The sequence below is a fragment of the Cervus canadensis genome, chromosome 5, assembly GCF_019320065.1.
Source record: "Cervus canadensis isolate Bull #8, Minnesota chromosome 5, ASM1932006v1, whole genome shotgun sequence".
Classification (NCBI taxonomy): Eukaryota; Metazoa; Chordata; class Mammalia; order Artiodactyla; family Cervidae; genus Cervus; species Cervus canadensis.
The window spans coordinates 92548420-92575688 of record NC_057390.1 but is presented as its reverse complement, the minus strand read 5'-3'; the positions used below and the strand labels follow the sequence as shown (position 1 = coordinate 92575688).

General features: G+C 57.7%; 1 protein-coding gene across 2 annotated transcripts in view; it reads right to left on the bottom strand.

Annotated features, from left to right (window-relative positions):
• Positions 1-27269, bottom strand: part of LMX1B (LIM homeobox transcription factor 1 beta) — an 86579-nt gene that overhangs the window by 3671 nt on the left and 55639 nt on the right. The window contains exons 3-7 of one of the 2 annotated variants that reach the window (XM_043469580.1): positions 5147-5379; positions 2864-3045; positions 2616-2693; positions 2411-2477; positions 68-232 (exon numbers count right to left, since the gene is read on the bottom strand). In XM_043469580.1, coding sequence (XP_043325515.1) covers positions 68-232; positions 2411-2477; positions 2616-2693; positions 2864-3045; positions 5147-5379 — 725 coding nt within the window. The remainder of the gene's footprint in view (positions 1-67; positions 233-2410; positions 2478-2615; positions 2694-2863; positions 3046-5146; positions 5380-27269) is intronic. The other variant, XM_043469581.1, reaches the window with a different exon arrangement.

Genomic DNA, 27269 nt, shown 5'->3' with positions numbered 1-27269 from the left:
AAGGGCCTGCCAGGTCAGGCTGTGGGGGCAGGGGCGGTGCTGGGCCGTGAGGGGTGGGGCAGCTTACCATAGGGGTTCATGTGGTCACCTGGCATTTGGGGCGGCGTGAGGCCCTGCTGGAAGGGGTCGCTGCTGCCGTAGGGGCTCTGCTCCATGGCCACGATCTGCTGCTGCGGCGGGGCCAGCGGCGTGTAGGAGGCCATCATGCCCTCCATGCGACTGGACAGGACCTCTGGGGAGAGACCACGCCCTCACTGACCGCCCGGGTTGTCCTGGCCTAGAGGGCACCTCACAGATGTACCCCAGGAGTCCCCCATGGCTTCCTATCCCACACCACCCCCACCCCACTACCCAGTCCAGGCTGCCCACTGCCGTCCCTCTGACCACCTCCTTCCCAGCCCCTCCCCCTGCTGAGGTTGCCCGTGACCGTCCAGGGTCACTGAGCCTCGATATCTGACCTGCCCCCACCAACCTTCCCCAGACACACATACACTCCAGCGCCTCTAGCAGAACTAGTTTATCCAAAGTCAGAAGATTCCGGTAACAGCCAGTAATGACTCATTACACGTGGGTGCACTGAGTGCCCTGCACCTGCCGCATCAAGGTGGAGCCTGCACCTTGGCCAACAAGGCTCAGGGAAGGAGGGCTTCCTGGAGGAAGGGGCCTTCCACCTCCATGTAACTTCAAGAACCAGCAGAGGGTTTGACCAGCCTAGCCAGGAGCAGGATGCCAGGCTGAATGGCACCAAAGGCAGAGAAGGGAGAAACTGCCCGGTGGGAGCAGGGAGCCCAGTTCACGGGGCTGGACATGAGGACAAGAGAAGGTCATGCCTGGGGAGAGAGATGGTTCCCTGGGGACCTGAGCTGAGTGGGGGGGCAGGGTGTCCCCCGAGGCTGTAGGAAGCCAGTGGAGGGTCTTGGCTGTGCAGGGACTGTGGAGAAAGGCTGGGAGGGTGGAGGACAGAGGCAGGGCCCATCAAGAGGAGACAGGTGGGGCGAGGGGCTTGGGTCCCTATTAAGGTAGATGCAGGAAAGTCTGAGAGGTGCATGAGGGACCTGGGAGAAGAAATCACCACCCAACTGGGTGACTGAGCAGGTGCAGTGCTCGCGTGACAGGACAGGTCAGCGGCGACTCCCGGGTTTCTGGTGTGGGTACTGGGTGGGTGGGTGGGGCATGGGTGGGGAGCGGCAGGGGGTGTTGTGTGCACGTGGCCTGGGAGCAAGGGCATGAAGTGCTGTGCGGGCTGTGATGAGCTCGAGGGGACCTGGAATGTTCTTGGGGAGGCTGCATCCAGGGGGCAGCTGGGACCCCTGGAGAGCGAGACACAGTGTAGGAGCAGGCTGAGACACCCGCGGCCATGGCGGCAGCCCCCGAAGGCTGGGCTGTCTCAGGAGAGGGGGCAGAGAGAAGACAGGGAGAGCTGGGCTCTGAGGACACCCGCGGCCCTGAAGCCCTGGGTCCAGCCTGGGACACTGGTCTGGCCTCAGAGTCTTGAGCTGCCCATCAGTGCCTTGGCATCTGCCTCAGGGCACTTGTCTCCCGTGAGAGCAGACAGCAGCGGCCCCCACCCCAGTCCAGCAGTCTCAGGGAACACCTGGGCCCCCCTCCAAGGCCTAGAAGGCTCCACCGGGGTCCCGCTGGGGTCCGGGAGGCCAGCCCCAGTCCAAGATGTGGAAACAGCATTTGGGCAAAGCTCAGTCTACCCTGGACTCCTCAACACCCTGCAGACTTTCTCTGGAGATTTCTCTGAAGGCTTCCGCTGAATTCTACGTGGGCAGGAGGGTGTGTGGTCATGTTAAAAGAACGGATTTAGGCGCCCAAAAGGAACTTCCCTGGTGGTCCAGTGGTGAAGAACCTGCCTGCCAATGCAGGAGACATAAGAGACTCAGGTTCGATCCCTGGGTTGGAAAGATGCCCTGGAGGAAGGCATGGCAACCCACTCCAGTATTCTTGCCTGGAGAATCCCATGGACAGAGGAGTCTGGAGGGCTACAGTCCATGCGGTTGAGCAACTGAGCATGCACGCAGGAGCCCTACACTCAGGGCCAAAGCCTAGCTTTGCCCCTTACTAGCTGAGTCCCTTAGTCTCCTGAACCTCAGTCTGCTCATCTGAGAGATGGGCGGTAACAATGCCCCTCCTCTCCAGGATCTGTGAGTTAAGTGAGACGGAAGCTGTTGAATGGTGAGGACCGTGCCTGGCACAGAGAGAGGGTGAGTATGGAAATTCTGTCCCCGCTCCGGGCCGCCTCGCCCGCATTTCTCCTCCTCCTGCGTCCCGCGGTCCCCACTGCCTGTCCGCTGACCTCAGCAGGTTCCCAGGCACTGGCTTCCTGAGATCTGACCCCCGGGGTGAGAGAAATTTCCTGGGAGTCTCGTGACAGACTGAGCCCCGCGCTGGGCCCTTGGCTCACCTTGGCCCAGCCGCTGGGAGTTCTGCTGCTCCTGCTGCTGCTGATGCCGCCGTGCCAACTTCTTCATCTGCAGGAGACACGGTGCGTGCCAGCCCCGCCTTGGCCCCCATGCACTCCCGCCCCACCCCACCCTCATCAGGCCCCCAGTCGTCTGCCTGCGTGCCCCCTCCCTTGCCCAGCAGGGTGGCCGGTGGCCGGTCCTCACCTTTGCTCTTTGGTTCTGAAACCAGACCTGGACCACGCGCACGCTGAGGCCCGTCTCCGCCGCCAGCGTCTCTCGGACCTGCCCAGAGAGAGGGAGACGGGTCAGGCCCGGGGGGTGGGCAGGCGCCAGGAGCTGGCAGGTCAGGGGCGTTGGGCGGGGAGGTGCAGGGACCCCAGGTCACCACAGGAGTCTGGAAAGGCAGCGGGTGTGGGGGTGTCAGCCCCCGCCCCACCCCGGCCGCCCCTCACCTTCCGGCAGGGCTTGGAGGAGACCTCGAAGGAGGCCTTGAAGGCTCTTCGCTGCTGTGTCGTGAGGATGGTCCGGGGCCGCTTGGGCCTCCGCGGGTCCTTCCCGTCGTCCCCGCTGCCCTTGCTCTGGCTGCCCTGTCCCTTGGCCGGCTTCATGTCCCCGTCTTCATCCTCACTCTTCACTGTGGGGACACGATGCAGCAAGTCAGCCCGTCTCCTCGGGAACCCACGACCTGCTGGGGTCCCGTCACCTCCTGCCAACACCCTGCCCGGCTGGACCCGCCCCGCCCGGGCCCTCAGGGTAAAGACCACCCCCTCCCCCTGGCCCACAGGCCGCGCCTCGTCTTATCTCTCATCCCTGCCCACCCACTGCCCTACCCGGCCCGACGTGTTCCCTGCCTCAGCAAACGGTCCTCGGTCCTTATCTCAGCCCCCTGGGGAGACCTGAACCAAAGCCACCACACCTGCCCTGCTGACCAGACAGGCAGAGGAAGGCACCCTGGTGAGCAGGCGTGCACACACGCTGCACACTCAGATGCACACGCATTCAGAAGGGCAGAGAGACAGGCCCACATGGAGACAGGTTCGGGCACTGCAGAAACACGCAGGTGCACACGTGTGGCTGGCACACGGAAGGGAGCACAGCTACGGTGACGCTCACAGGCGGCCGACCTGCCATCAGGCCCATGGCCCTCCTGATGAGGGATGCTGGCAGCTGTGCTCAGTCTGGCCCCGGGCTTCCCCTGACCCGACCTGCCTGGGCCCTGCCTCAGCCTGTGGCCTCTGATCCCTGGGGGACCCCAGCCCAGTATGCCGGCCTTCGGGAAAACCAGTTCCCACGGTACTAGACCAGCACCGGCTGGGCCTCGGGACTCAGAGAGGAGGCTCCAAGAAGCTTCCAAGGACTAAGGATTGATGAGCAAAGACACACACACTCCGGACGTTCTCACTCGGGCGTGCACACGTGCACGCAAGTGCACGCTCGCAGGCAGGGACATACAGGCATGCACACGTCTGGACACACACATACACCTGCATGCAGAAGCATGCGTCTTCACCCAGTGACACCCACCTGAATGCCCGAGTCATGGGTCTCAGAGATGCTGGCCCCAGGCAGACAGCAGAGCCTCCCTCACCCCAAGTCTCCTGCTGCCCCCAGCCCATCTTCCTCTGAGCATGAGTCCCTGTGGAGGGGGGCCTCCCTCCGAGAACCCCTTCCTAGGCCTGGCAGGAATGTGCCACCTGGCTGGCCCCCATTCTCCCTCAGGAGCCCAGGCAGCCTAGCCATCACAGTGCCCTGCCCAGGGGCGGGCAGAGGGACAGAGGCATGGGCAGCTCTTGCCCCCCTCCAAGGGCTCTGGCAGGGACATGGCTCCTTTGTGCGGGCAGGTCCTCTGACCATGGGCTCCAGGTTCCGCACAAGGGCCTGGCAGACCAGGGCACCTCCTCCCCACGCCCCCTGCTCCAGTCTGTCTTTGCCACCCCCAGGAATGACCAGGTGCCAGCCTGCTTCCTGACTTTTTCCTCCTTATTAACTTGTCCCTGGTTGGCCCTGCCCTTCCTTTCAGGAGAGCTCCAGACTGGCAGTCTTTGGGGGGCTGAGGCAGGGTGGAGAGGGGCCTTCACCCCAGGAAATGGAGGCTTTCCCTCCACCACCAAGGACCCCAGTCCCCCCACTGCTGAAGACTTGGGGGGGTGTGATGGAGACAGGATGCAGCAGAGCAGATGCCTGCAGACTCAGTGCTGGGAGAGACCCCTGTGAGGTGGGGTCACAGCAAGGGAAAGAAGGGGGGTGCTGGGCCAGAGAGCAGGGGGCATGCGTTCACGTGTGTGCAAACCACAGTACATGTGAGCACATGGGTAAATGTGTAGCCAGATGCTTACTGCACGAGTGTGCTAGGGCATGTGTACACATGTGTGTTTATATGGGTGTGGGCTTTGGCATGCTTGGGCATGCAAGCACATGTCTGCATGTGGACACGTGTCTGTGTTTTTACATTCCTGGGCGTGGGTATCCACACACACGTTTTATGTGCTTGTGTGTGTGCCTGTATGATCACATGCATCTATACCTGTGCGTGATCATGTCCAGGTGCGTTTGTGGGTCTGTGGGGCCGTGCACACGTGTCTGTGTGTACCCCACATGTGAACACCTCCACGCATGTATGCACTGCAGTGTCTGTCTGGGGTATGGGTCCCAGGGTCAGGAGCGGGTTTCTCCTGTGGGGCAACCCTCCCCGGCGTGCTTGCCAAGCCCCCCACCCACCACCAGCCGCCGCTCACCGGAGTCGGACTCGTCGGGGCTCACGGAGCTGAGCAGATCCTTCTCCTTCTCGTAGTCACCCTTGCACAGCAGCTGGCCCTCCTTGAGCACAAACTCATCACCCTTGCGTAGCTGCCGCTCACACACGCAGCAGCAGAAGCAGCCCAGGTGGTACACGCACTCTAGCGCCCGCATCACGAACTCGGTGGGGGCGATCTTCTCCATGCAGCCGCTGCACTTGGCCGCGAAGAGCCTGTGGGTGCACAGAGGAGGGGCATGTTGGCTGGGCTCGGGAGGCCCTCCCAGAGGCACTGCCCACAGAGCACCTCTTCCTCCTGCCACCCCGACCCCCCTGGCCCAAGCGGGAGAGGCCCTCTCTGGGCACAGAGCCAGACAGTGGGAGCCCTACCCCTTGGCTGGCAGGGCGCCCGACGACCCCAAGATGGGCACTGGGCATCCTGCCCAGAGTTATCAGCTCAAGAGCCTGCCCGCTCGGAGACACAGCAGCCACTAGAGGGCAGAGTGCAGGGCTGGCCTTCACCTTCCCTGAGAGCCGGGTAGGCCCTGCCCTGAGCAGGAGGACCGGCAGCCCACAGGTCCCATCTGCCCTTTGTCCAGCACCTGTGTGTCTCCTCCCTGGCCCTGCCTCTCCGCCACATCCAAGTGATCCCCAGCCTTGCCCAAACCATCACCCAGCCTGGCTCCCTCCCCTCCTGCCTGAGGGGCTGCCCCAGTGTCCTCCCTGGTTCACAGCCTCTCCAACCCTTCGACTCACCCTCCAGGATGAGAACCAGAGGGGTCTGTCCAAAGCACATATGTGATCACACTGCCTCCCTGCCCCAGACTCATCCCTGGCTCCCTTGTACCCTCAGGAGAAACTCCAAATTCCTGAGTTTGGCCCTCAGGCCCTTCACAGTCCCGCCTCCCCTCTTAACCCCTGTACTCCCAGAAGCCGCAGCCCCACGGAACAGCCTGAAGCCCTCCAGGACACCATCACTGTGGCCCTCTGGCATGCTCTTCCTCTGGCCCTTGCCTCGGCCACACCTGCTTATTTCTCATTTCAGCCTAGGAATCTCCCCCATGAACAGATAGTCACAGAACATATGTGCAGTATCAGCCGCTCTTCTAAGCGCTCTGTGTACAGAAATGCATTTCATCCTTGCAACAACCCTACGAGGCTGGAAATATTAATCCCATTTTAGAGATAAGAAAACTGAGGTGCTGGGAGGCAGGCATGTGTTCAGGATCACGTGAGTAGTAAATGATGGAGCCGGCTCTGTGTCCAGGTCCTGATCTGGTCCCTCCGTGACAAAGAGGATCCATCTTTCATCTCGGGAGACAATGCTAGGGGTGGGGGTGGGGGTCTTTGCAACTCTGGCATTGCAGGTCTGAGCATGGCCCCGCCCCAGCCTGCACCTACTGACCACTCCTCCTGGCTCCCCATCCCTGTCATGTGCCCTGCTCTGTGGGAACTCAGCCTCAACAACACTTTGATGGAAAAATTTATGAAGAATCAAATTATTGCTGCTGGGAGGGAATTAAAACCATTTTTCATTCCCCGCGTCCCCGGGCCACGTCTACGGGCGCCACCTTGGGAGCACTGCGCGCATCCCATCCCTCTTTATGGCCCTCCATCACAGGCACAGATTACAGCTGCAATTCTCTACTAATCGGTTCTGGAACAGAAACGGCCATAAATGCGAGGCTCTCGGCCTGCCTCCCTTCCCGGGGCTGCCATCCACACCACCCACGGTGAGCGGGTGGGACACAGTGGGCAGGGCCAATCCCACCTCTGCCTGCTGCCCTGGCACCGGCCAGGGCACTCAAACTGCGGACGCCCCAGCAACCCCTGCCAGCCACCTCTAGTCTACCCAGCAGGCTCCTACTCATCCTGCAATGCCCAACTCCAACGCCACCTCCTCTGGGAAGCCTTCTTTGATGCCCCAGTCTGGGGGAGGTGGCCTCCTCTGTGCTCACCTCCGACCTCAGTTCCCTCTGCTATGAAACAGGGATGTCAACAGGACTTTCCTCAAAGGCTGTTGTCAGGACTCAATGGGACTGAGCATGTAATTCAATGAATGAGTCCCGCATCAGAGTGATGGCACGTGGCCCTGTCAGCTCCCAGTTCCACAGAGGTCCACCTGATGCACCAGGAGGCCTCAGTGTCTGCAAAGCCTATAAGTGAAGGCTTGGCTCAGGCAGGCAGGACCCCCTTGGCCCACACAGCACATGGCTTCACCAGGGGAATATGAGCCAAAGTCAGCTCCAGTTTGGCCCTCTGGCTAGAGACCTTTGTTCAGGGTGCAACCCACCCAACTGTCCATGGCGCCCTAAGCAGAGGCCCCTAGGAACTGGGTTGGCCCTCCAGCTCTGCCAAGGGGCTAGGGAAGAAGCCAGGTTCGCAGAACCTGCTGCTCTGACATGGGGAACACTTCTGCCTTGCCCCTGTCACTGCCTGTCTCTTCCCCTCCCCATGCTCTACCTCCTGACCTAGGGGCCCAACAAGGGCTGCAGCCTGGCCTCTGTGGCCCACAGGCGGATAAGTGCGGGGGCATCTCTGGGTCCACCTGGGGCCCCAGGCCAGGTTGGCACGCCTTGGGTGGTTCCCAGAGAAGAAGCCCTCTGAGTCTGGGGGAGGGGGTGGCGGCAGCGGTGGGGGGGTGACCTGCATTTGCAGACGCTGCCACCACGCAGGCTTCGTTCAGAACAGCCGCGCTAATGCCTTGGCAGCAGGGGGTCGATTGCTACTTTCTCCAAACTCATCAACACAATCTATTATTAATACTTCTCCAAAGGCTCGGTGCCGCCATTACGGAGGCAGCGCCAGCCACTCGGGGCATCATCTGTTATCTAGATTGCAAAAACTCGGGAAATAAAACAAACCGTGCACACTTTATAAACGGAATGGGCCATCCGTTTGGTCTCCAAGCATCTCCCCATCCAATAAAACATCGGGGGGGATGCATGAAATACTTGCTCCCAATTATGGGGCTGCCTTTGTCTACCATGCCAGGGTGAGAGCTACAAACAGCATGTGTGGGAGGGGCTGGGGCGCCAGCGGGAGCCCCTCCTTTCTGTGAGCCCATACTCCCTCCCTGAATCCCTCCCACCACACAGGATCCGTGGAACCAGCCATTGAGAAGCAGCCCCAACCAGAGGCGGGTGGCAATGGAATCAGATGGACTCAGGTTCAATGCCTGTTTCTGCTGCTTGCTGGCTTGTGAGTAATTTCCTCCCTCTAAGCTCGCTTATCTGTATAATGGACTCAACAATGCTGCTGGTTTCTCAGTGTGAAAATGCAGAGTTGTCAGGTTAAAGCTGTGAGCACAAAGGGAATGATGGGGGACTGGGGAAGCCGCTCTGTGAACACTGCCTGGAAGCTGCAAATATTGACCGGAGACGCAGAATGGCTAGGGCTGAAAAGCTCCGCGCCTCCCCCCTCCCTTCCCCTCCTGCCCCAGAGGCTGGCATGAGGGGCCCCAAAAGCAACAAGGGCCGTGGGTTTGGAGCCCTGGATCTGCTCTTCCTCCCTCCCAGCTCTGGGACCCTGGGCAAGTCTGAATCTCACTCACGTCCCTCCTCGGTAGGAGCAGGGCTGGGGGCCCCAGATGGGTGCTTCTGCTTCCCGCACTGGCGCTGCAAAGCCTGGATACAGCAGGCTCTGGGGTCACAGATGGTGGGCGCTGTGGGGCGGCTCCAAAGCTCTGGCCACGGTAGAGTTACCTGTGACTTCCCCTCTAGCAGTCATGCCCTCTCGGTGCCAATCTGCCTGCCCTGGCCCCTCCCCCAATCCAGAAGCTCCAAAGCTAAACAAAGACTCGTGAAAGACTCGGGGCCACATCACTTGCTGCCAACCCACACAACCTCTTCCCCATTTTCCACGTAAACCACCTATGCTTTCCACACGCTCTCCCCACAACCTAGAAGGCCATTCCCCCCACTCCCAACCTTTGGCTGGCAAACACCTGCTAATTTGGAAGGATTTAGCTTGGGCATCCCTTCCTCCCAAAGCCCCCTCCTCCTTTCTAGTCGCAGACACACTTCATGTATTTCCAGGTGCACCTTCCCCAGGGCCACCTCTGTGAGCCCAAGTCCCCGCACCCACTAAAGGTGAGCAGTGTATGTTTGCTGAATGACTGCTGAACCAGCCAATAGAGTGCTGTTTAGCCTGTGAGGCAGGGCAAGCTGGTCTGTGGGAGCCCCACCCACCTGTCCTGGGGAGACAGGGCCCCCTGGGAGGGGAGCTGGGTGGGGAGGTGGGGGTGCTGAACAGGGAGCTTGGTGTTCCCTCCTGTCTCCATAACTTTTCCCTGTGTGACTTTAGGCAAAACATTTTAACCTCTCTGAGCTGCAGTTTCCTCATCTGGAAAATGGGAATGATGGTACCCACCCATGGGGCTGCTGGGAGGGCCAAACCCATGTAAAGTTCTCAGCCCTCTGTTGGCACTAAAAGGCATTCCATAACAGCTGGTGTCTGCCTTTCTCCTGTTCTGTGTGAGTCCAACGTGCTTTCCTGAATTACCCTCGCCAGGATCTCCTAGGAGTCCCTGGGAGCAGGCTGCCTGACACAGATCCTAACCATGCTCCCTCTCATCTCCATCCTGGATTCTGGATCCATCCTTCTAGCTTCTGTCTGGAGGCTGGACAGAGCACTCCTGGCTCAATCCTCTGGCTGTCTCATTAGTATCATTGATCTCAATTAACATCTAGCTGCACCACCCCATTAAGTCCTTACAGAACCCTAGAAGGAAATCACTGTTTCCATCTCTGTTTCACAGATGAGCACGGGAAGGTGCAGAAGGCAGGCTCAAGGTCCCGTGGCAGCATCACTATACACTCCCTCTTCGCTCTGTGCATCCAAACGTTTCCGTTCATCAAGTACCCTGGCCCTTTGCCATGCCCACGTCTGTCTGCCCTCAAGGCTCTGAACACTCCAAGTTTTTACCACTTGACATAAGCCCAGCACCTAGTAGGTGTGGCTGGGTGTGTGTATGTGTGCATGCTAAGTCCCTTCAGTTCTGTCTGCCCTGCGCTACCATACAGACTGCAGCTCTCCAGGCTCCTCTGTCCATGGGATTCTCCAGGCAAGGTGGCTGGCTGGGTTTCCCTTAAACCAAATTGAATATCTCCCCCTGCAGCAAACATATCCCCTTCCCCCAGGATCATCTGTAATTGCAGAGTAAGAAATTGTAATTGTAAGAGTAAGGACACCCTTTTCAGGATGTCCTTCCCTTAAAGTGTCTCAGGCTAGGACAACACATCTCCACATCCTTTGAGTTTTCATAGGCTTATTTGTTTAATGCTCAATGTATTAAGGTCATAAAGCTAATGAACAAAACTCAAAAAAACATTTTTTTTTTTCGGGAGCATGTGAATACAGATTACAAATCTGATTGATTAATTTCTCTTAAATCCTTGATGGACTTTCCTGATGGCTCAGATGGCAAAGAATCTGCCTGCAATGCAGGAGACTGGGGTCTGATCCCTGGGTCAGGAAGATCCCCTGAAGAAGGGAATGGCAACCCACTTCGATATTCTTGCCTAGAGAATCTCATGGACAGAGGAGCCTGGCGAGCTATGGTCCCTAGAGTCACAAAGAGTCGGACACGACTGAGTGACTAACACTTTCAAACCATTGATACCTGCAGAGATGCATGCAACACAGGTGATTGTTTTTACCTCTGATAAAACTGGTTTCCTAATGTCCCAGGGTCCCTCTGGGCTCTCCTCCTGGGTCTTCAACCCCAGATCTTGGAGGCCACACAGCATGCACTAGGCTTGGAATCCTGCTTCTGTCATTTCCTCGCACTGGAATCCCACACAAGTCCCTTCTCCTCTCTGAGCCTCAGTGACCCCATCTGTCCAGTGGGGTCACAGCTGGGCACACGAGAAAGGCTTGATAAGTGCAGATCATGATCACTGTCATCATCTATCCAAAGCTTTCCAGCACCAGTTCTCTCTCCTTGCTGAGGAGAAGGTCCTCTGCCTCCTCACTGTACTGCTATTCCCGGACTCCCGTCACTGAACTTTACAGTTTATGTAGCCCCTAGCTGGGTTCTCAGTCCAAAAGCTCCCAACAGTTTTAGAAGAAGCCCAAAGATCTAATCATGGCATTCAAGGCCCCACTCTACCCTGCCACACCTGGCCTTCGGTGTTCTGCCCTAGCTGCCACGCTTCTCGTTGTTCCCTGAACACAAGTCCCTTCTGGCCTCCTTAGCACCTAAAATTCCATCTGACTCTACTACCTGTTTTCTCAAACCCTTCCCTTTTTTTCTTGTTGAACTCATCTTCAGACTTCAAGACACAACTCAAAGCACCACCTCCTCTCTGAAGCCTTCCCTGATGCCTCCAGATCCAGATATTTGTGTGTCTGAACTCCCCACTGTTTTAGAAAGAGGGAACTAATTCAATCCTCTACCCTTTGCTCTGGCATTGAGCTGGTGGTTAGTGACTATTTGTCGAGTGAATGAATAACCCTGGGAAAAATGAAATGGGCAGTCATTTCAAGGGAATAAGAGAAGGACAAGAGAATATTGGACACTCTGTGCTTTTGGGGGACTCTGAGAACACTACCAGGAAACAAGAGAAGTTAAACTTGCCCTCATGTGCCCCCTTCACAACCACACACCTGGAGTCCAGTGTCCCAATTTTTTATTAACAAAGTCCCCTACATGCCTCCTGTTAGGCTGGGAGTCTTGCAGTAACACCTCCTACCCCTGCATGGCACCTTCATCCATGGTATGCAGGAAAAGCCCTATTGGTATAAAATGACTTCTCTGACCTTAAGTGATTGGGCCAAGCCTGGACATCTGACTCAAGGTGGGCCAATTGGACCCTCTGTCCCGTGTCTCATCCTTCTCCTGCTCATTCAAGGGCCCTTTTAATGTCCCCTCCCCCCAATCCTCAGCCTTGTCCTCAGAAGTGTGGCTTTCCATGACTCCAACACCAGTTATGTGGCTTTGAGTCATTTACGTTCCTTCTTTGAGCCTCAGTTTCCTCTTCCGTAAAATGGGGGTGTTAATCCCTCTGTCACCTGGTGATGTGAAAGGGCTGAGCCCAGAAGGCATCTCAGGAGGTGTGTGCCCTGTCTCTCTCCCCAGTCTACATCTCACGTGGTGCCCAAGGCAGCTCTGGAACGTTCTCTTCTGCCCTTCAACTTCAGTCTGAAGCCCCCATCACATAGTTGGGTCTGAGTTCTCCCTGAGGTATGTGCTTCTATGAGACCCTCACCCAGGTCACACTGGGGACCAGGCAGCATTTGAACCTGGTTTCCCTTAGAGCAGAGGTCCCCAACCTCCGGGATCTAATCTAATGCCTGATGATCTCAGGTGGAGCTGATGTAGCAATACTACAAATAAAGGGCACAATACACGTAAAGCACTTGAATCATCCTGAAACCTCCCCCCACATCCCGCCAACCCCTGCCTCGATCTGCAGAAAAATTGTCTTCCATGAAACCGGTTCTGGTGCCGAAAAGGTCGGGGACCACTGCCTTAAGGGCCTCTTCAGGCCCAAGTCCTACAGTCCCTGGAAGCAGTCCCTCCACAGGGACCAGGAGGCCTGGGCACTTGGAAATGAAGCCCCTCTGTCCCCCCTTCACGGAGTCACCCAGCACACACCCAAGCAGGCTGACTGTGCCAGGCTTGTGCAAGACGCTCTCCACCAGTGGGAGCTGGCAGAATGCGACATGTGCTTTGATGGGGTACACTCAGCAGGCAGGGGGCGGGACATAGAAAGGCATGCTACCCAATCTGGAGGAGAGCTGGGGGCTTCCTGGAAAAGGTGATATGACAGTTAAAAGTACCTGGTCCTAGAGGCAGAAGGAACGGTCTGAAGAGTCTCAGTCCTAGCTCTGCCTGACCTTGGGGCTCGCCACCTTTCCTGTCTGAAAACTGGGATCACAGCCCCCGCCTCACAGGTGATCATGACCCAGTGTTGACCCCTCTGTGCCACACCTCCACAGGCTGGGGTAGGACCCCAGATGGACCCGCCACAAGGCGCCAGGACCCCAGATGCTGAGTGCTCAGTAGGTGACTCCTGTCAGAATGGCTCCTGGGACTGTGGCGTCGGTCTGGGGTGAGCTGGTGTTCACAGGAGCGGAAGGGACAAGACCCTGGACACTCTCGGGCTGGGCTGAGGATGCTGGAGGCTGCCTGGCCCTCGGAGGAGCTGATGGGGTGGGAGCAGGCAGGAGGAGTTGCCTGGCCGCCTCCCTCCCCGACTTGTTGACATCTCCCCCACGTGCCTGCCACGTCCTTATCATTCCGGGCGTAGCTGTTTTTTATTTTGAGACAAAAAGGGGCCTGTTGATGGGGATCCAACTCAAACCAGCTGCAAACATCTGCTTTGATGCGGCGGCGGCGGCGGGCCAGGCGGGCGGCGGCGGGAGCCGCAGGCGGGGGCCCCGGTGCGCGCGTCAATCACGCGGCTGGAATGCTTGGCGGGGCCGGGAGCTGAGACCCGCGGTGGCGACGGCGGCGGCGGAGCGCGGGCCTCTCCGCAGCCTCGCCGCGCCAGGGCCGGGCCTGCCGCGAGGGCTGCCCCGGCGCTTCCTGCGGGCGCACAGACCCAGCTGTGCGGGGCCGCCGGCTCCACGGCCCTTTGATCCCGGCCCAGGGCGCTGTCGGGAGCCCGCAGCCCGGGGCTGGAGGTCAGGGGCCAGGGGCAGGGAGGGACAGGTCCAGCTGGGAGCGCAGGGTACCATCCGGGGGCCAACCCGAACGGGCCTGCACACATTCGGTGACTCCACACACATTTATTTGGCACCTACTACATGCCAGGCACTGTCTGGAGGCTGGGGTAGTGCAGTGAGTCAAAGGGACGGTCTCCCCCAACCATCCACCCTCCCCCACCCCGCCCCCAGCTTCCAATTTGAAGAGTGAGGGGACAGACAGGCGATACATCTCTAGCAGAGTATAACAAATAGTGACAATGATGAATCACAATGAAGCAAAGAAAAGTGAAGGTGGTGGGCAGGGGGGTTCTCAAGAACATTCTCAGGCCTTACTAACATATCTGGGGGAAAGAGTTCCCAGCAGAGGGAATAGCAAGTGCAAAGGTCCTGAGGCCTGAGTGTACCTGAGGTGCTGGAAAGAAGGCAAGGAGATGATGTGGCTGGACAGGTGAGCAAAAGGGCAAGGGCTAGGAGGTGCAGAAGCATTGGCCCGGGGCGGGGGGCGGGGGGGGGGGCGGGGGAAGGGCAAGTCATCTGGTGTTTTGGAGAGAGGGTCTTGAGCAGAGAGGGGTTGTGATCTGATTTGCATTTTAACCAGGTTCCTCAGACAGCTGTGTGGGGGCCCAGAGATGCTTTGGGAGTTCATCACAATAATCCAGGCAAAAGGTGGTGTTGGCTGAGACCAGGGAAAGTGCTGAGAAGTCACCCTTGCTGGGGTGCATTTTGAAGGGAGACAGGGACATGAGGGGACGTGAGAGAAAGGATAGAGGTGTGGGTGAGTCTGAGATCCGGAGGCCTGAGCAACCAGAAGGATGGAGTTGCCACTAAATGAAATGGAGACCGAGGCAGAGTCGGGGAGGGCAGCCTCAGGAGTGAGGTTCTGGACCTGTTACCCCGAGCTGCCTTCTGATGGCCACGTGGCCGTGTCCAGAGGGCAGAGGCCTGTGTGATTCTGGAGTTCAGACAGAGATCCGGGCTGGAGATGCCATGTGGAGCTGCCAGGATAGACACACACACACACTCAGCACCTGATAACTAGTCTCTCACCTCTGGGGCTCTGACCCCTGGGGGACTAGGGGCAAGCCCCAGGATTTTTTTTCCATTTGGGGACACTGGGGCTTTTCTGGGGACCAGATCTGTCTTGGTGACATCCGAGAGAGACAGTCAATGGTGCAGGGCAGGTGGAAGGTGAAGCGTCCTGTCCTTCTGACCATGCCCCCCCCATCCCCACCCCCACACACTTGCCCTCCAGCCAGCGCCTAGTGCATCAGGGGTCGGTGTCCTCCAGGCCAGGCCCTTGGATTGATGATCTTTCCTCTCTTGTCTGCCCTTCACTGGCAAATCCCATTCATTTGATGGCTCATTTATTTAGTCATCCACCTAACATTCACTGAGCACCTACTACGAGCCAGGCCCGATGCCTTATTCTGCACCTGCTCATCAAAACCCTCTGAGCTGATCCCATGTTGCTTTCCCCCATTCTCACTGAGTCACCAGCTCCTGGCTGCCAAATCCAGCAGCCATTATTATTGTTATTATTCCTTGCTAAGATTTATTAAGTGTTTTCCTACATCCCAGGCCCTGTGCCTCATTTGCACACAGACTCCTCCCCCATAAGACCCCTGACGCACAGGCTCTGCCACTCTTTTCACAAGACAAGAAAGTGGTGCTTGGAGAGGGTGCCACCATCGCTCAAAACTGGCAGAACTGGGTTCGAAGCTGGGATGACGGGCTCTCTGCTTAATGCCTGGACCTCCCTGAACCTTCCTGTGCGTGAGGCCCTCTCTTGCCTCAGCCTCATCTTCCCTGCCTGCCACTGCACTTGCTCCATCAGCTCAGAGCTGTGAGCCCGTGACCTGGGCTGGGCCTGGGGGAGCCGAAGGTCCAGAGGTGAGGGGCTCACAATACAGGTGCAAGATGAGAAACCCCACCCCACGGGATGGAGAAGCCTTTTGGATTTCTCTCCAGGGTCCCATGTGGCCAGAACAAGCCGGGCCCAAGGCTGTGTGCCTGGGAAGGGCTGAATGATCCAGGACAGGGCCTGAGGAGGTATAAGGTCAGCAGGGTCGGGGGCAGGACTGGGGTGGGGCTGTCTTCCTGGAGAAGGGGGTTACAAAGAGTGCAAAAGGCTGAACGGGGCAAGTGCAGGCTGGGATGGCAACAGGACCGTGCCTGATTCCAGAGTCTGGGCTCTCTGTAGGCAGCGGCAGAGGAGCAGAGAGGCCATTCTGAGAGGGAGCGGCTGAATAAAAGCAAAGGCAAGAAGAAAACGGAGGCCATTTTCAGGGTTAGGGAGACAGTGGGTCAGAAAGGTTGAAGCGTAGGTGAGAAAGGAGAAGGGTCAAGCCAGAGGCCTTAAATGTTGGGCTGAAGAAGAGAGAGAGGTCAGGTTTCTTTTGTTTCCATCTACTCGTCTTTCCACCTAGCCATCCACCCACCACTCACATAGCCTCTCAGCTAGTTATCCATCTATCCACCCATCCCCCACCCATCCACCCTCTCAACCATCCATCCCTCTGTCCACCCACACACATCCGTGCACCCATGCATACATGCACCCATCCATCCACCTGCTGGGCTATCTGCCCATTTCCCATCCATCCAACCATACAACATATACTCAGGCATTCACTTTGTGCCAAATCCTGTGTCATGATTCCTCCTCTTGAAAGCAGAAAGTGCCTTTTAAGGCTTTACTGTAAGGCTTGTTGATTCTGTAGTGAAAGTTGCTCAATCGTGTCTGACTCTCTGCAACCCCATGTACTATACAGCCCATGGAATTCTTCAGGCCAGAATACTGGAGTGGGCAGCCTTTCCCTTCTCCAGGGGATCTTCCCAACCCAGGGATCGAACCCAGGTCTCCCACATTGCAGGTGGATTCTTTACCAGCTGAGCCACAAGGGAGGCCAGTTGATTCTGTAAGCGTTTACCAAATACCCACTACGATGAAGCACCATGCTAGGGGATGAGAAATCCATGGGGATTTCACTTCCTCTCAGTGAGCTCCTGGTGTCATGGGGAACAAGGTTTTCCAGGGGAAAGGAGGCCTCGGAAGGAGAAATCCCGGGTACCACTGGAGAGCCTCACAGCTGGCCACGCTGACGGTCTGGCCCCATCGTTCAGACCCCAAGGATTTGGACTCTCTATAAACAGACCACAGCATTTTAATTAGGGTTATAACAACATTGATAAACTTCCTTTGAGCAAGTGTTTTCCGGAACAAATTCCATTAAGGCAATTTAATTTTTTGAACAATTTTCTTTCTAGTGCAGTTAAATAATTTACAACTTTTTCCATTTCCATTTTTATTTTACTAAAATTATTTTCATTGAGATAAATTATTTCCCATGAAAAATTTTCAATAATGGTTTGCTTCGTTGTCAGCTTTGTGCTTGTATTATATCCTACTGATTATCAGGATTTGACTCTTCGGTTAATTTGTAGCCAGTGACATATTTTTACCACGGGTTGTTTCACTGCTGTCAGTTGAATTTTGTACTGCTTAATTTACCAAGTTAAATTTCCCCCCAGGCTCAGGTAGGGTGGTTTTTAATGTTAACAACAAAATTTCCAAAGTTTATGACCACAGATTTTACCAGGCGGCCAATGAAAACCCGCTCAGGGTCAAAACCATGGGTCAAGACAGCCTGGTGGTGTCCTACAGGGAGGGCGAATCCCAGCTTCAGCTGGGATCCCACAGACCAAGTGTTCTCTTTCTCTCTCAAAGACCACGACCCCTCCCCGACACCTCCCTCTCCCACTTAAACTCCCAGCCTCTGGTGGCTGTCTCTATACACTCCTGACATAAGTCTGAGTTTATCAAAAGAGCCCTTAGTCAAGCTGGTACCCAGTAGCCCACTGCTCAGCACAGGCCTCCAGGGGCAAGAAGAGCCATCGCCTCCCTTTTTCCCTACCCTATACTCCTTGATGCAGCCAGAGAGAACACTGTTAGTTCAATCACGGAGAGCCTCACTGCCCAGTCTCAGGAGACCTGGACCAAATCCCCTCCTACTCCTCTCTGTCTCTCACACACACCCGTGGGCTCCTGCTGTCCAGTTTCTGAACCACACCCTGGCATCCGTTCCCATTGTCACTTTCAGGAACCAGGGCACCCTGTGCTCAGAGCCGCATGCATAGGGGCCTCCTCAGTGCCTCCGGACCCGCCTCGGAGGTGGAAGTCCCTTCCTTAGGTGCCCCAGCTGGTTGGGTAGAGCCAGGGCCCCATGCCAGGCAAGCCTGGCTAGTAATCACCCCTGCCCTCCTGGGAGCAAGGGTCCTAGCGTTTGGGAGCCTGAGACCTGCTCTCAGCCAGCGGCACGGCTCACTCTGCAGGGACATGGCCACAGTGCGGGGGCAGAACGGGTCCGGGGCTGAAGGGCTTCAGCGGCCTGAGAAGTGGCTGGAGGAGCAGACCCGGGAGGGGGAGCAGCTGGGGCAGGTCGGAGGGGATTTTTTCTGTGGGAGGCGGCCCTCGGGGGTGTGGGTGGCGTTCATCCCCTCTGCTCAGCCCGGGCCCCTCGCTAGGGAGGAAGAAGAGGCTCCGGGAGACCGCCTCCGCTCCCGGGGCTCCGCGCTCGCTTGGGCGCCGCGGGCCGGTCAGGGCTCCGGTCCCCGCCGCGCACCGCGCACCGCGCTCCGGCCCAGCCGCCCGGCCGCCCGTTTAGTGGGTAACTGATCGCCCCGCGCCCCGCCCTGGCCGCGCGCCGCCCGCCCCAGCCGCTTAATCACCGCCCGCCCGGCCGCATTAGCATAGTAATGGCCTTTAAATTGAGCCTCTTTGTTTTTTAATTAAGCTCCCAGCAGGTACAGAGAAGAGCGATTATTGAGGAAGCTGCCAGCGCTAATCGCCCGCAGTCATTTGACAATTAAAAAGCACCGGGCTTTAACCCTTTCCCCGCGCCCTCAGCCGTACCCTCGGCATTTATCGAGCGCCGACTGTGTGCACGCCTTGCCCTTGGGGGTCCGCGGGCTCCGCCCCTAGAACTGCAGACGGACCCCCGCCCACGTCTGGATGTAGCTAACGGCTAGTACACTGAGGCGCAGAGAGGGCAGGTTATCTGGGCCAACACACACAGCTCAGCTTGGGGACTGGCAAATCGGGTGCTGGAGAGAGAAATTCGGCTGCCTGGGCTTTGCGCCCAGCAATGAATGCCCTCTGCTTGGTGCACAGGCCCCTTGTCAGTCCGGTGGAAATCCTCCTGCTTTAAGGCCCAGGTGGGGCACCTACCAACTCCATGGCAACAGCCCTCCCTTTGGCACTTCTATTTTTTTGTTGGAGTATACTTGCTTTACAATGCTGTGTTAGTTTCTGCTGCACAAGGAAGGAAATTAGCTGTGTTAGTTGCTCTGTCGTTTCCGACTCTTTGCGACCCCATGGACTGCCAGGGCTCCTCTGTCCATGGGACTCTCCAGGCAAGAATGCTGGAGTGGGTGGCCATTCTCTTCTCCAGGGAATCTTCCTGATCCAGGGATCGAACCTGCGTGTCCCGCATTGCAGGCAGATTCTTTACTGTCTGAGCCAGCAGGGAAGCCCAAATCGGCTATACCTATACATATATCTTCTCGGTCTTAGACTTCCCTCTCACCCACCCACCTACCTCCTTGGAATTCCCAGAACACCCTCTCCTCCTGCTATTTCACCCATTCCCCAAATACCGATGTGGTACCTACTGCGTGCAAGACACAGTGCTGGGTGCTGCGGACAGCTGTGGACAAGCCAGAAGTGGGTTCTGCCCCACACGGACCTACAAGCCGAGAAGGGAGGCAAGTGAATAGGAAGACGGCAAGACGGTCCAAGAGCCAGCCCAGGCTGGGGGCGTGTCAGAGAAGACCCCTCTCTGGAAGACAGAGGTGTGAGCCAGGGAGGAAGGAGACTCAGCCAGGTGAGGACGGGGAGTGATGGACAGTTCTGGCAGCAGAGGAAACAGGGCATGCAAAGGCCTGAAGATAGGCCAGCATCAACCAGAATAAAAGTCGCGGAGGTGGAAAGGGGGTAGGAGGCTGCAGAGTAGCAGGAGCCAGTGTGCAGGGTCTTGGAGACCATCGACTTTTAAAATTGGGGGTATTTTTAAATAGTTGGACGTATTTTTGAATAGGTAGCGCATTGCATGGTTTCACGTTCAAATCTAAAAAGAGTGTTCACTGCGGTCTCCCCCGCTCTGACCCTAGTCCCTAGCGGTGCAGGTCCCCTCCCCAGAATCCAGCCCAGTCTTCTAGTCAAGCCCCCTTCCCAAGACATCCCACACAAGGAATACACAAGCCCCTGGAGGGTCCATCATTCCCCTCCCTCCACTTTCTTAAAAAATGAGGACTGGCTGGGGGTTTGGCTCAAATTTATATTTTTTACTACACACTGTAGCCCTGGTATCTGCGCCCCCCCCCACACACACACCCGCTGGAGAGAACGTCCAAGTCTTGGCTTGGAGCACCTCCTTTTACAGCTGCTGGATACTCTATTGTACGAGCAAACCCTGATTTATTTAACCCATGCCCCGTTGATGGCCTTGTGGGCCATTTAAAGGATTTTTGTCTTAATCTCAAGAGCCACAGGAAGCCATTGAAATGTGTTAAGTGGGGAGTGGCTGGAGCGATTTACATTTTTAAAAGATCATTTTGGCCCCTGAGCAGGGACCCAGGGTCGGGGGAGCACAGAGCAGGAGCAGGGAGACCAGCTAAGAGGATCACTGTGGGTTCCCCGCCAGTGAGAGGCGCAGGGGGCCTCCCAGGCCAGGGGGTGCAGGAGTGTGAGAAGGGAGTGGGTTATTCTGAGAGAGTGATGTAGGGCAGGAGACGGACTGGGCTCTGGGCTGGGTGGGAGGGGCCAGGGGTGGCCTCCTTGCCCCGATCCTGCCAGATGCCTCCTGGGTGCAAGAGATGGGGTTGGGGACACGTAGTGGTGGACAGGCGACAGCATAGAGACGGCAGGTCTGAAGGCACCCTCGTCTCGCAGTATGAAAAGCCGGCATGTCTGATTCATCATGGGGACTGGGATCTCCCTCCATGGCAGGCTTTGAGGACCCCCACGGCCAGCCTCACATCCCATCTCTGCCTGCTCTCACTTTAGACAGGCATGCTGCTGCTGGTGGCCCCGAACCCCACTTGCTCTGCACCAGGCTGAGGCTGTGTTTGTAGAAGCAGAGCAGCCCTGAGAACGCCCGGCAGCTGGCCCCTAGAGCAGGGGTGTGGGCGTGAGGCAGAGGGTTCTGGATAGTTTCTGCCCCTGGTCACCACTGTGGGGGGGCGGGGACACCCTTTTCCTCTGCCCTTGGCTTCCTGGTGGGAGTTGGTGGGTAGACTCCATGGCCTGGAGCCCGCTAACCTTTTCCATGACTCAGAAGACATGCTCCCAGAGGAGCTGAGGTCAGGGCAGCCAGAATCACCCTCTGCCACGCTTAAACCCCATGGAAGGAGGCAGTGAGCACTGCAGGCAGCGAGGGGTTAACAGCCGGCCCACCCCCATCTATCAGCCAGCATCTCCCAAATAGACGGACAGACAAGGCAGCTGTCCAAACAGGCCTGTGTACCTGGCCACAGTCGCAGAGAGGACAGGGCAGTGGCTGTTTACTCTGCTTCCCTCCCCCAGTACAGTCACACACACACACACACACACACACACACACACACACAGAGATGGCCCTCCACCCCTGCCCTCCCGCCACCCTGGAGAAGATTCCTAAATGCAACCGACCAGGAGAAAAGGATGTCCTTGATCTGGGTGGAGGGGCTCCAGGAGTCGGTGGCTGAAATGGTAGCCCAAGGCTCCACAGACGCCCGGGGCCCCACAGAACTCCGTCCCGGGCGCCCACTCTCTGCCCGGGAGGCTCCTGGCGATGCTCCCCAATGCCTACTTTCTCGCCCAGAGTGTTTCTCAGGATCCGGAGACTTGGAGAAGCTGGTGTGTCTGGGGAATCACCTCCTCAGATCGCCTACCTGGGGACACGTCTGCCCGGGGTGGGCTCCATAGGGTGGGCTCTCCAGGCATCTGGGCCCCACACCAGCCCTGCCCTCTGCCCTGCTCCTCACAGCTCCTGGGCAGCCCCAGCCCAGGGTCCCAACCCTGATTCCTCAGAGGCCTCAAGAGAAGCTAACCTCTCTTAACTGGCCTCCAGACGGGAGTCTCCAGCTCCCCGAGGCCACCCCCAGCCAGCCTGCCCCTCCACCTCAGCGACCCCTGGGTCCTCCCTCTCCCCTCACACCTGTCACCACTTCTGATTCATCATCAGGCTCCGTGTGGCTCTTGAGTGAACCCTCCCGACGGGGGGGCCGGGGGGCGCTGAGTTGTTTAGGGGACTCGGGTGTGGCAGGTGCCCAGGGCGGGGGGTGGTGCTGGCCACCGGCATGCCATGCCCTCCTCTTACTCTTCTGGTGGCCTCACTCACTCCCTCAGGTCCCCTCAAATGCCCGTCCTCTTGGGAGGGGGCCCCGCAGGGTCAGGCTCTCCCCCTGCCTCGGCACCAAGAGCGCTGTGTGCAGAGCACCTGTGTGCATGCCTGACCCTGGGCCACATCCACGCATTCTCTCTCACTTCCCCTCAATCCTGTAAGGCGGGGGAGATGACGACCCATTTCACAGATGAGAAGACTGAGGCCCAGAGAGGCCATGTGCCTTGTGGCAAGCCTCACAGCTACAAAGTTGCAGAGCCGCAAATAAGAGAGAAGGTCTGTGTGTGACTTGGCAAAGGACAAGAAGAGCCGCGGGCTTGGGACGTGAGCAGAGCTCCTGGCACTGTGCCTGGCACAGGCGGGCAGTAAGATGTGCTCAACTCTGACAAGTCCCTATTGCAAGGTGCCCCAGGGAGAGGGGTCTGTGGATCTCATCCCATCAGGTCATCACTTGACACACAGCTGGCATTACTGGGGTGGAGGGGCGCGTGATAAACACACACTCCCGCTTACCCCGCATGTTCTGTGTCCTGCTTGACTGAGAGCTCAGACAGGAAGCTCTTGTCCGGGCTCATCTTGCCAAACACGGTGCTGCGGGGACTCTGTCCTAGGCTGTGTACCGCCACCCCACCCCTGGAGGCCAGGCCCCGGATCCCTCCTCGGCACCCCCACCCAATGTGACATCTTTACGGCACATGCCGGGCCTGTGAAGGCCTGGATGGGGTGAGGGGGGAAGGCAGGACACCTCTCAAGTAACGGATTGTAAATTCCTGGGCCCCGGCTTCCATCTCTAACAACCTCCTCCCGGGGCTCACAGCGCCTGTCCCTTCGCAGCCAATTTAAATGAGGGGTCCCAGACCTGGGCGTAAAGCATTCCAGACTCGGGAGAGGGGGCAACTATTGTTTCTCTAAGGAAAAAAATAAAATAAAATAAAATCAACTGGGTCTCTGCAGCTTCTAATGATTCTCACATGTGTTCCTGCAGAGGACAGCCCTCTACAGTGTGGGAGCCCCTCGGGGGCACAAACCCTGCTCCTCCCCAGAGTCTGGGAAGGAAGGGCCCTGATCCCCATTATATGGTGGAAGAGACTGAGGCTGGGGGAGGGAACAGAGATCCACTGGGCCCTGGCCACCCACTCACAGAGGGGACCAGGGGACAGCTCGCTCAAGGTCACCAGCCGGCGCATGGATGAGCCAGGCCCCCCTCAGGCCGACAGGCCCCCATGGGATTTGAACCGCCACCCTTCTGGCCTCAGAGCTGGAGACCTTTACCCTGCTCAGCGTGGCACCCCCCAAGACCAGGAGCGTCCGCTGCCCCCTTGGAAGGGGCCTGGTCCCCACAGCCCTGCCCCGGGCAGGTCCCCTTGCGGCCCAGAGCTGGGGCCTGAGAGCATCAAGGCTGGTTTTTAATAAGGAAGATGAATTTTCTTGGAAGCCCGGGTTTGGAAGGAGGGGGCAGCAAAGGCTGCAACCGAGGCTCTCCCGGCCCTTCTGGTGGGAGGGCAGTGGAGGCCTGGCCCGCTGGGGGCTTCGGCTGTGGGGGGCCGCTGCCCCGGGCCCGGAGGGAGCTGGCGCTGAGCGGCCTGAGCTCTCTCCTCGCGTAAGCCCACAGGATATTACACTGCCTTTGTGTGCCTGGTGACCCAGCTGCTGGTTATTGAAAAATTCCACCGCTCGGCGCAGGGCAGGCCCGCTGACCCTTCATCCCGGGACGCGCCTATCTTTCAAAAGATACGGGATTAGAGGAGCAGACCCGACCTGGAGCAAAGCCCCGTCTGGGGTGTCTGTGTTTTCGTGGCCTCTCGGGATACTGACTGGAGTGGGCTCTTGGCGCAGGATTTAATTAGTTGGAATCAGCCTGCGATTACTGCGGCGACTATTTACCCAGCCACTCTGCAGTCTGAGCCCTGCTCGGAACAAAGATGGGCCCCTCGGCCCCACTGGCCCGGCCAGGGGCCCCAGCTGAGCCCCGGCCCAGCTGCTGGGAGGGGAGGGCAGCGGGCCTGGCCAGGCCTTCCGCTGGCGCACCTCATTTAGCTGATATTTGTGGGTTTTCGCAATGCAAAGCATCTACGTGGGGCTTTTAAAAAATTAAAGCATCTCGAGAAATTTATGGTTGATTTCCGCGTGTGGTCCCCTCCCCCAGCTCATGGCTTGGCGGCGGTGGTGGAGCAGAGCTGGGTTTACCAGGATGGGGCTGAATCCTGCCAATTCGAGGGTGAGCTGGGTGTGGACGTGGGCCCGGGATGTCCGGCTCTGGGACTGTTGGGGAGGTGTCCCTCATCCCCAACTCTGCCACTGGGATGCCCCCCTGGTTACATGTCTGTCTGTCCTGCACTCCCCACCAGACAACCACTGTGGCAGCAGTGAGCTTGGTCAGGGAGAAGAGGTCTAAGTCCATACAAGTCTCCTGTGAGCTCAGCTGCCACCATGGAACACAGGACTCCACACATGTACACCCCTTCCTGTATACACGCTTGTGCGCATGCCTGGGTTGCATGTACCAATAGTCTACGGTGCCCCTCCCCCCATATCCATCTCCCTAAGCCTGACAACATGGATGTGTATGTTGGCACTACGTGGGCACATATCCGTACACGTGCACACACAGCCACTCACAGCACCTGAACATCTGTATCCGCCCCACTCTGCCCTTCACACACGACTTCACACACACATGAGTGTCTGTGCCCCGGTGCACACACATACTGTCTGCACAAATTTATATGCACACTAACATGTGCCTTCCTTTAGGCCTGCACACCACTACACCTACAGGCTGGTCTCGGAGCATGTTCACACGTTCCATTCTTGAGTACAGACGCGGATACATGTACATTCCCACAGAGGGGAGACATCATGTAGGCGTGTCTAGCTGTGGGAGGCGGTCGGGGCTGTTCCAGGAGTCTGCCCTGAGCGGGCTGTCACCAGATCGAGGGCCAGTTCTGCTGGCCTCCGTTCCAGGAGGTTGAGGCACAGGCCAGAGGTACTCTTGGGAATTCAGATCTGGGAGACCTTCCAGTGGCCAGTACCTGGAAGAGCCAGCAGGCTGGGGTCCCTGTCAGTCGGGTGGGTCCTGCTTGCAGCTGTCAGCAGTCTCGCGCCCAGGAGCCCGGCCCTCAGCCTCCTCTGCTGGCTTCCTCCCCCTCACCGGCCTCCCTCACCTCTGCCAACGTCTAGAAGGCCCTGGGGAGGTTGGAGGCTGTCATCCTGGGGGCAGAGAAGTGGGCTACCCAGTTTCCAAGGGACTCTGGGCTCCCTTTCTGCCCTACCCTACATATAGCTGAGCCCCAGCTCCAGCGCCACAAGACTTCACAAGTACATAGACACACACAGAGACACACTCATAACCCATATACATACCTACAGATACATACATGTGGACACAGTCACACCTAAGGTGACTGAAATGCCATCTACTTGCACAGGGAACCCTGTGTGAACGCACAAAGGCATACACAGGCATCTGAAGACACAGAGTGTGCACAGACACACACACAGGACACAAAACCTCAGGCATACACTAACACACAGGAATACAAGAGATGCTGGACAAACAAGGACACAGACACATGAAAACAAAGACACACCAGCCCACACAGGCACCCAGCGACACACCCAGACATACTGGAATACACTTTTATACACACACATAAACACACACTGTAGGCCCAAGTGAAGCTCTTTTTTAGGAGAAAATGTCTAGGAAGCCTTGGCTCTCCTGAAAGTGGCTACAGGGGTAATGCTGGGTGGGACGGGGTGCCCGACAGCATGGCTGGCCCGCAGGCCAGGCTGGTGGTGGGTCCAGGGCCTCAGCTTGCTGACTGCCTCCTCTCTGCCCAGGGTTCCAACCTTCCCCATCCTCATACCCTTGCAATTTCTGCCCTCATACCCATTTCTGCCCTCTCGGTCCAGCACTGGTTAGGCCTCCCTGCCCTCCATCCGTCACCCCTTGGCCCAGCCCCATCGCAGGCACAGGAGGTCCCGGTCCTCACAGGAACCCTGCTGTGCTTTCCTACTGCTCCTTGCACACGCGGTCACTCTCCACCCTTCACTCCTGCCCGTCTGCTCCCTGGAGTGCCTGCCCACCTCCTCTGCTGTGCGGGCTGCACTCTTCCTCCCCACCCGTGCCCTCGGCCTGCGGGGCCAGGGCTGCCCAGTGCTCGAGGTGTCCAGAGGGCCCCTTGGCTGGACCAGACTCCAGGCCTGTCACCATCTCTGACTCCATTTCTCAATGGCAAACAAGACCAACTACATCTAGGTGTTTTACTCAACAAAGCATCCATAATGGTTTAAGAAAGGAAGAAAAATGCAATGTGGGTATAGGGAACTGGCTCCCTGAGAGCTCCTGGCTCCCCACTGGGGTATCACTCCCTGCTAAGCATCACCCCCGGAGGGCCAGAGACTGGGTGAGAGTTGGGGGCACAGAGGTGGGGGCTTCTTTGGAGCCCGTGGGTTGTGGATTCATCTTAGCTTTGTGACCCTGGACTCATGACTTTACCTCCAGAGACTCAGTTTCCTTCTCTGTAAAATGGGAGGTTGTAATCTGCCTTTGCAGGGTTCTGGTGAAGATACAAGCAGCGTGTGAGTGCTGAGAGCTCAGTGCTCAGGAAGGGACTACCACACCCAGTCCAAGACCCAAGCACCCTAATACTGAGGTTCCTGTGGGTCCCTGGCCCCAAGAAGAGCCCTGTCCCTGAGCCCCACACTTCCTCGGCTTCTCTTCCTCTCCCTCCCCGTCCTAACCTGCCAGGACACTCAGCCCTATCCCTCTGCCACCTCCTCAACCTACCCACCTCTCCCCACCCCTAGCCAACCAGGCTCCAAGGAGACTGTCCACACCCACTGTGTCTTTCCCCACATAGCCTGGTTTCAGCTTTCTCCACTTGTGCCAAACTACCACTCAGATAAAAACACACAACACCTTCTAGACTTAAGGGCCTCACTCATTCAGCACTCATTCATTCCTTTAACCAGCCAGTGTTTCATGAGCAGCTTCTATGTGCCAGGACTATGCAAGGAGCTTGACAGCCCCCTCAGCCTTTTACGCTTAGCCATCCCTTTTTCCTGGGAACTATGAAGGCGCAT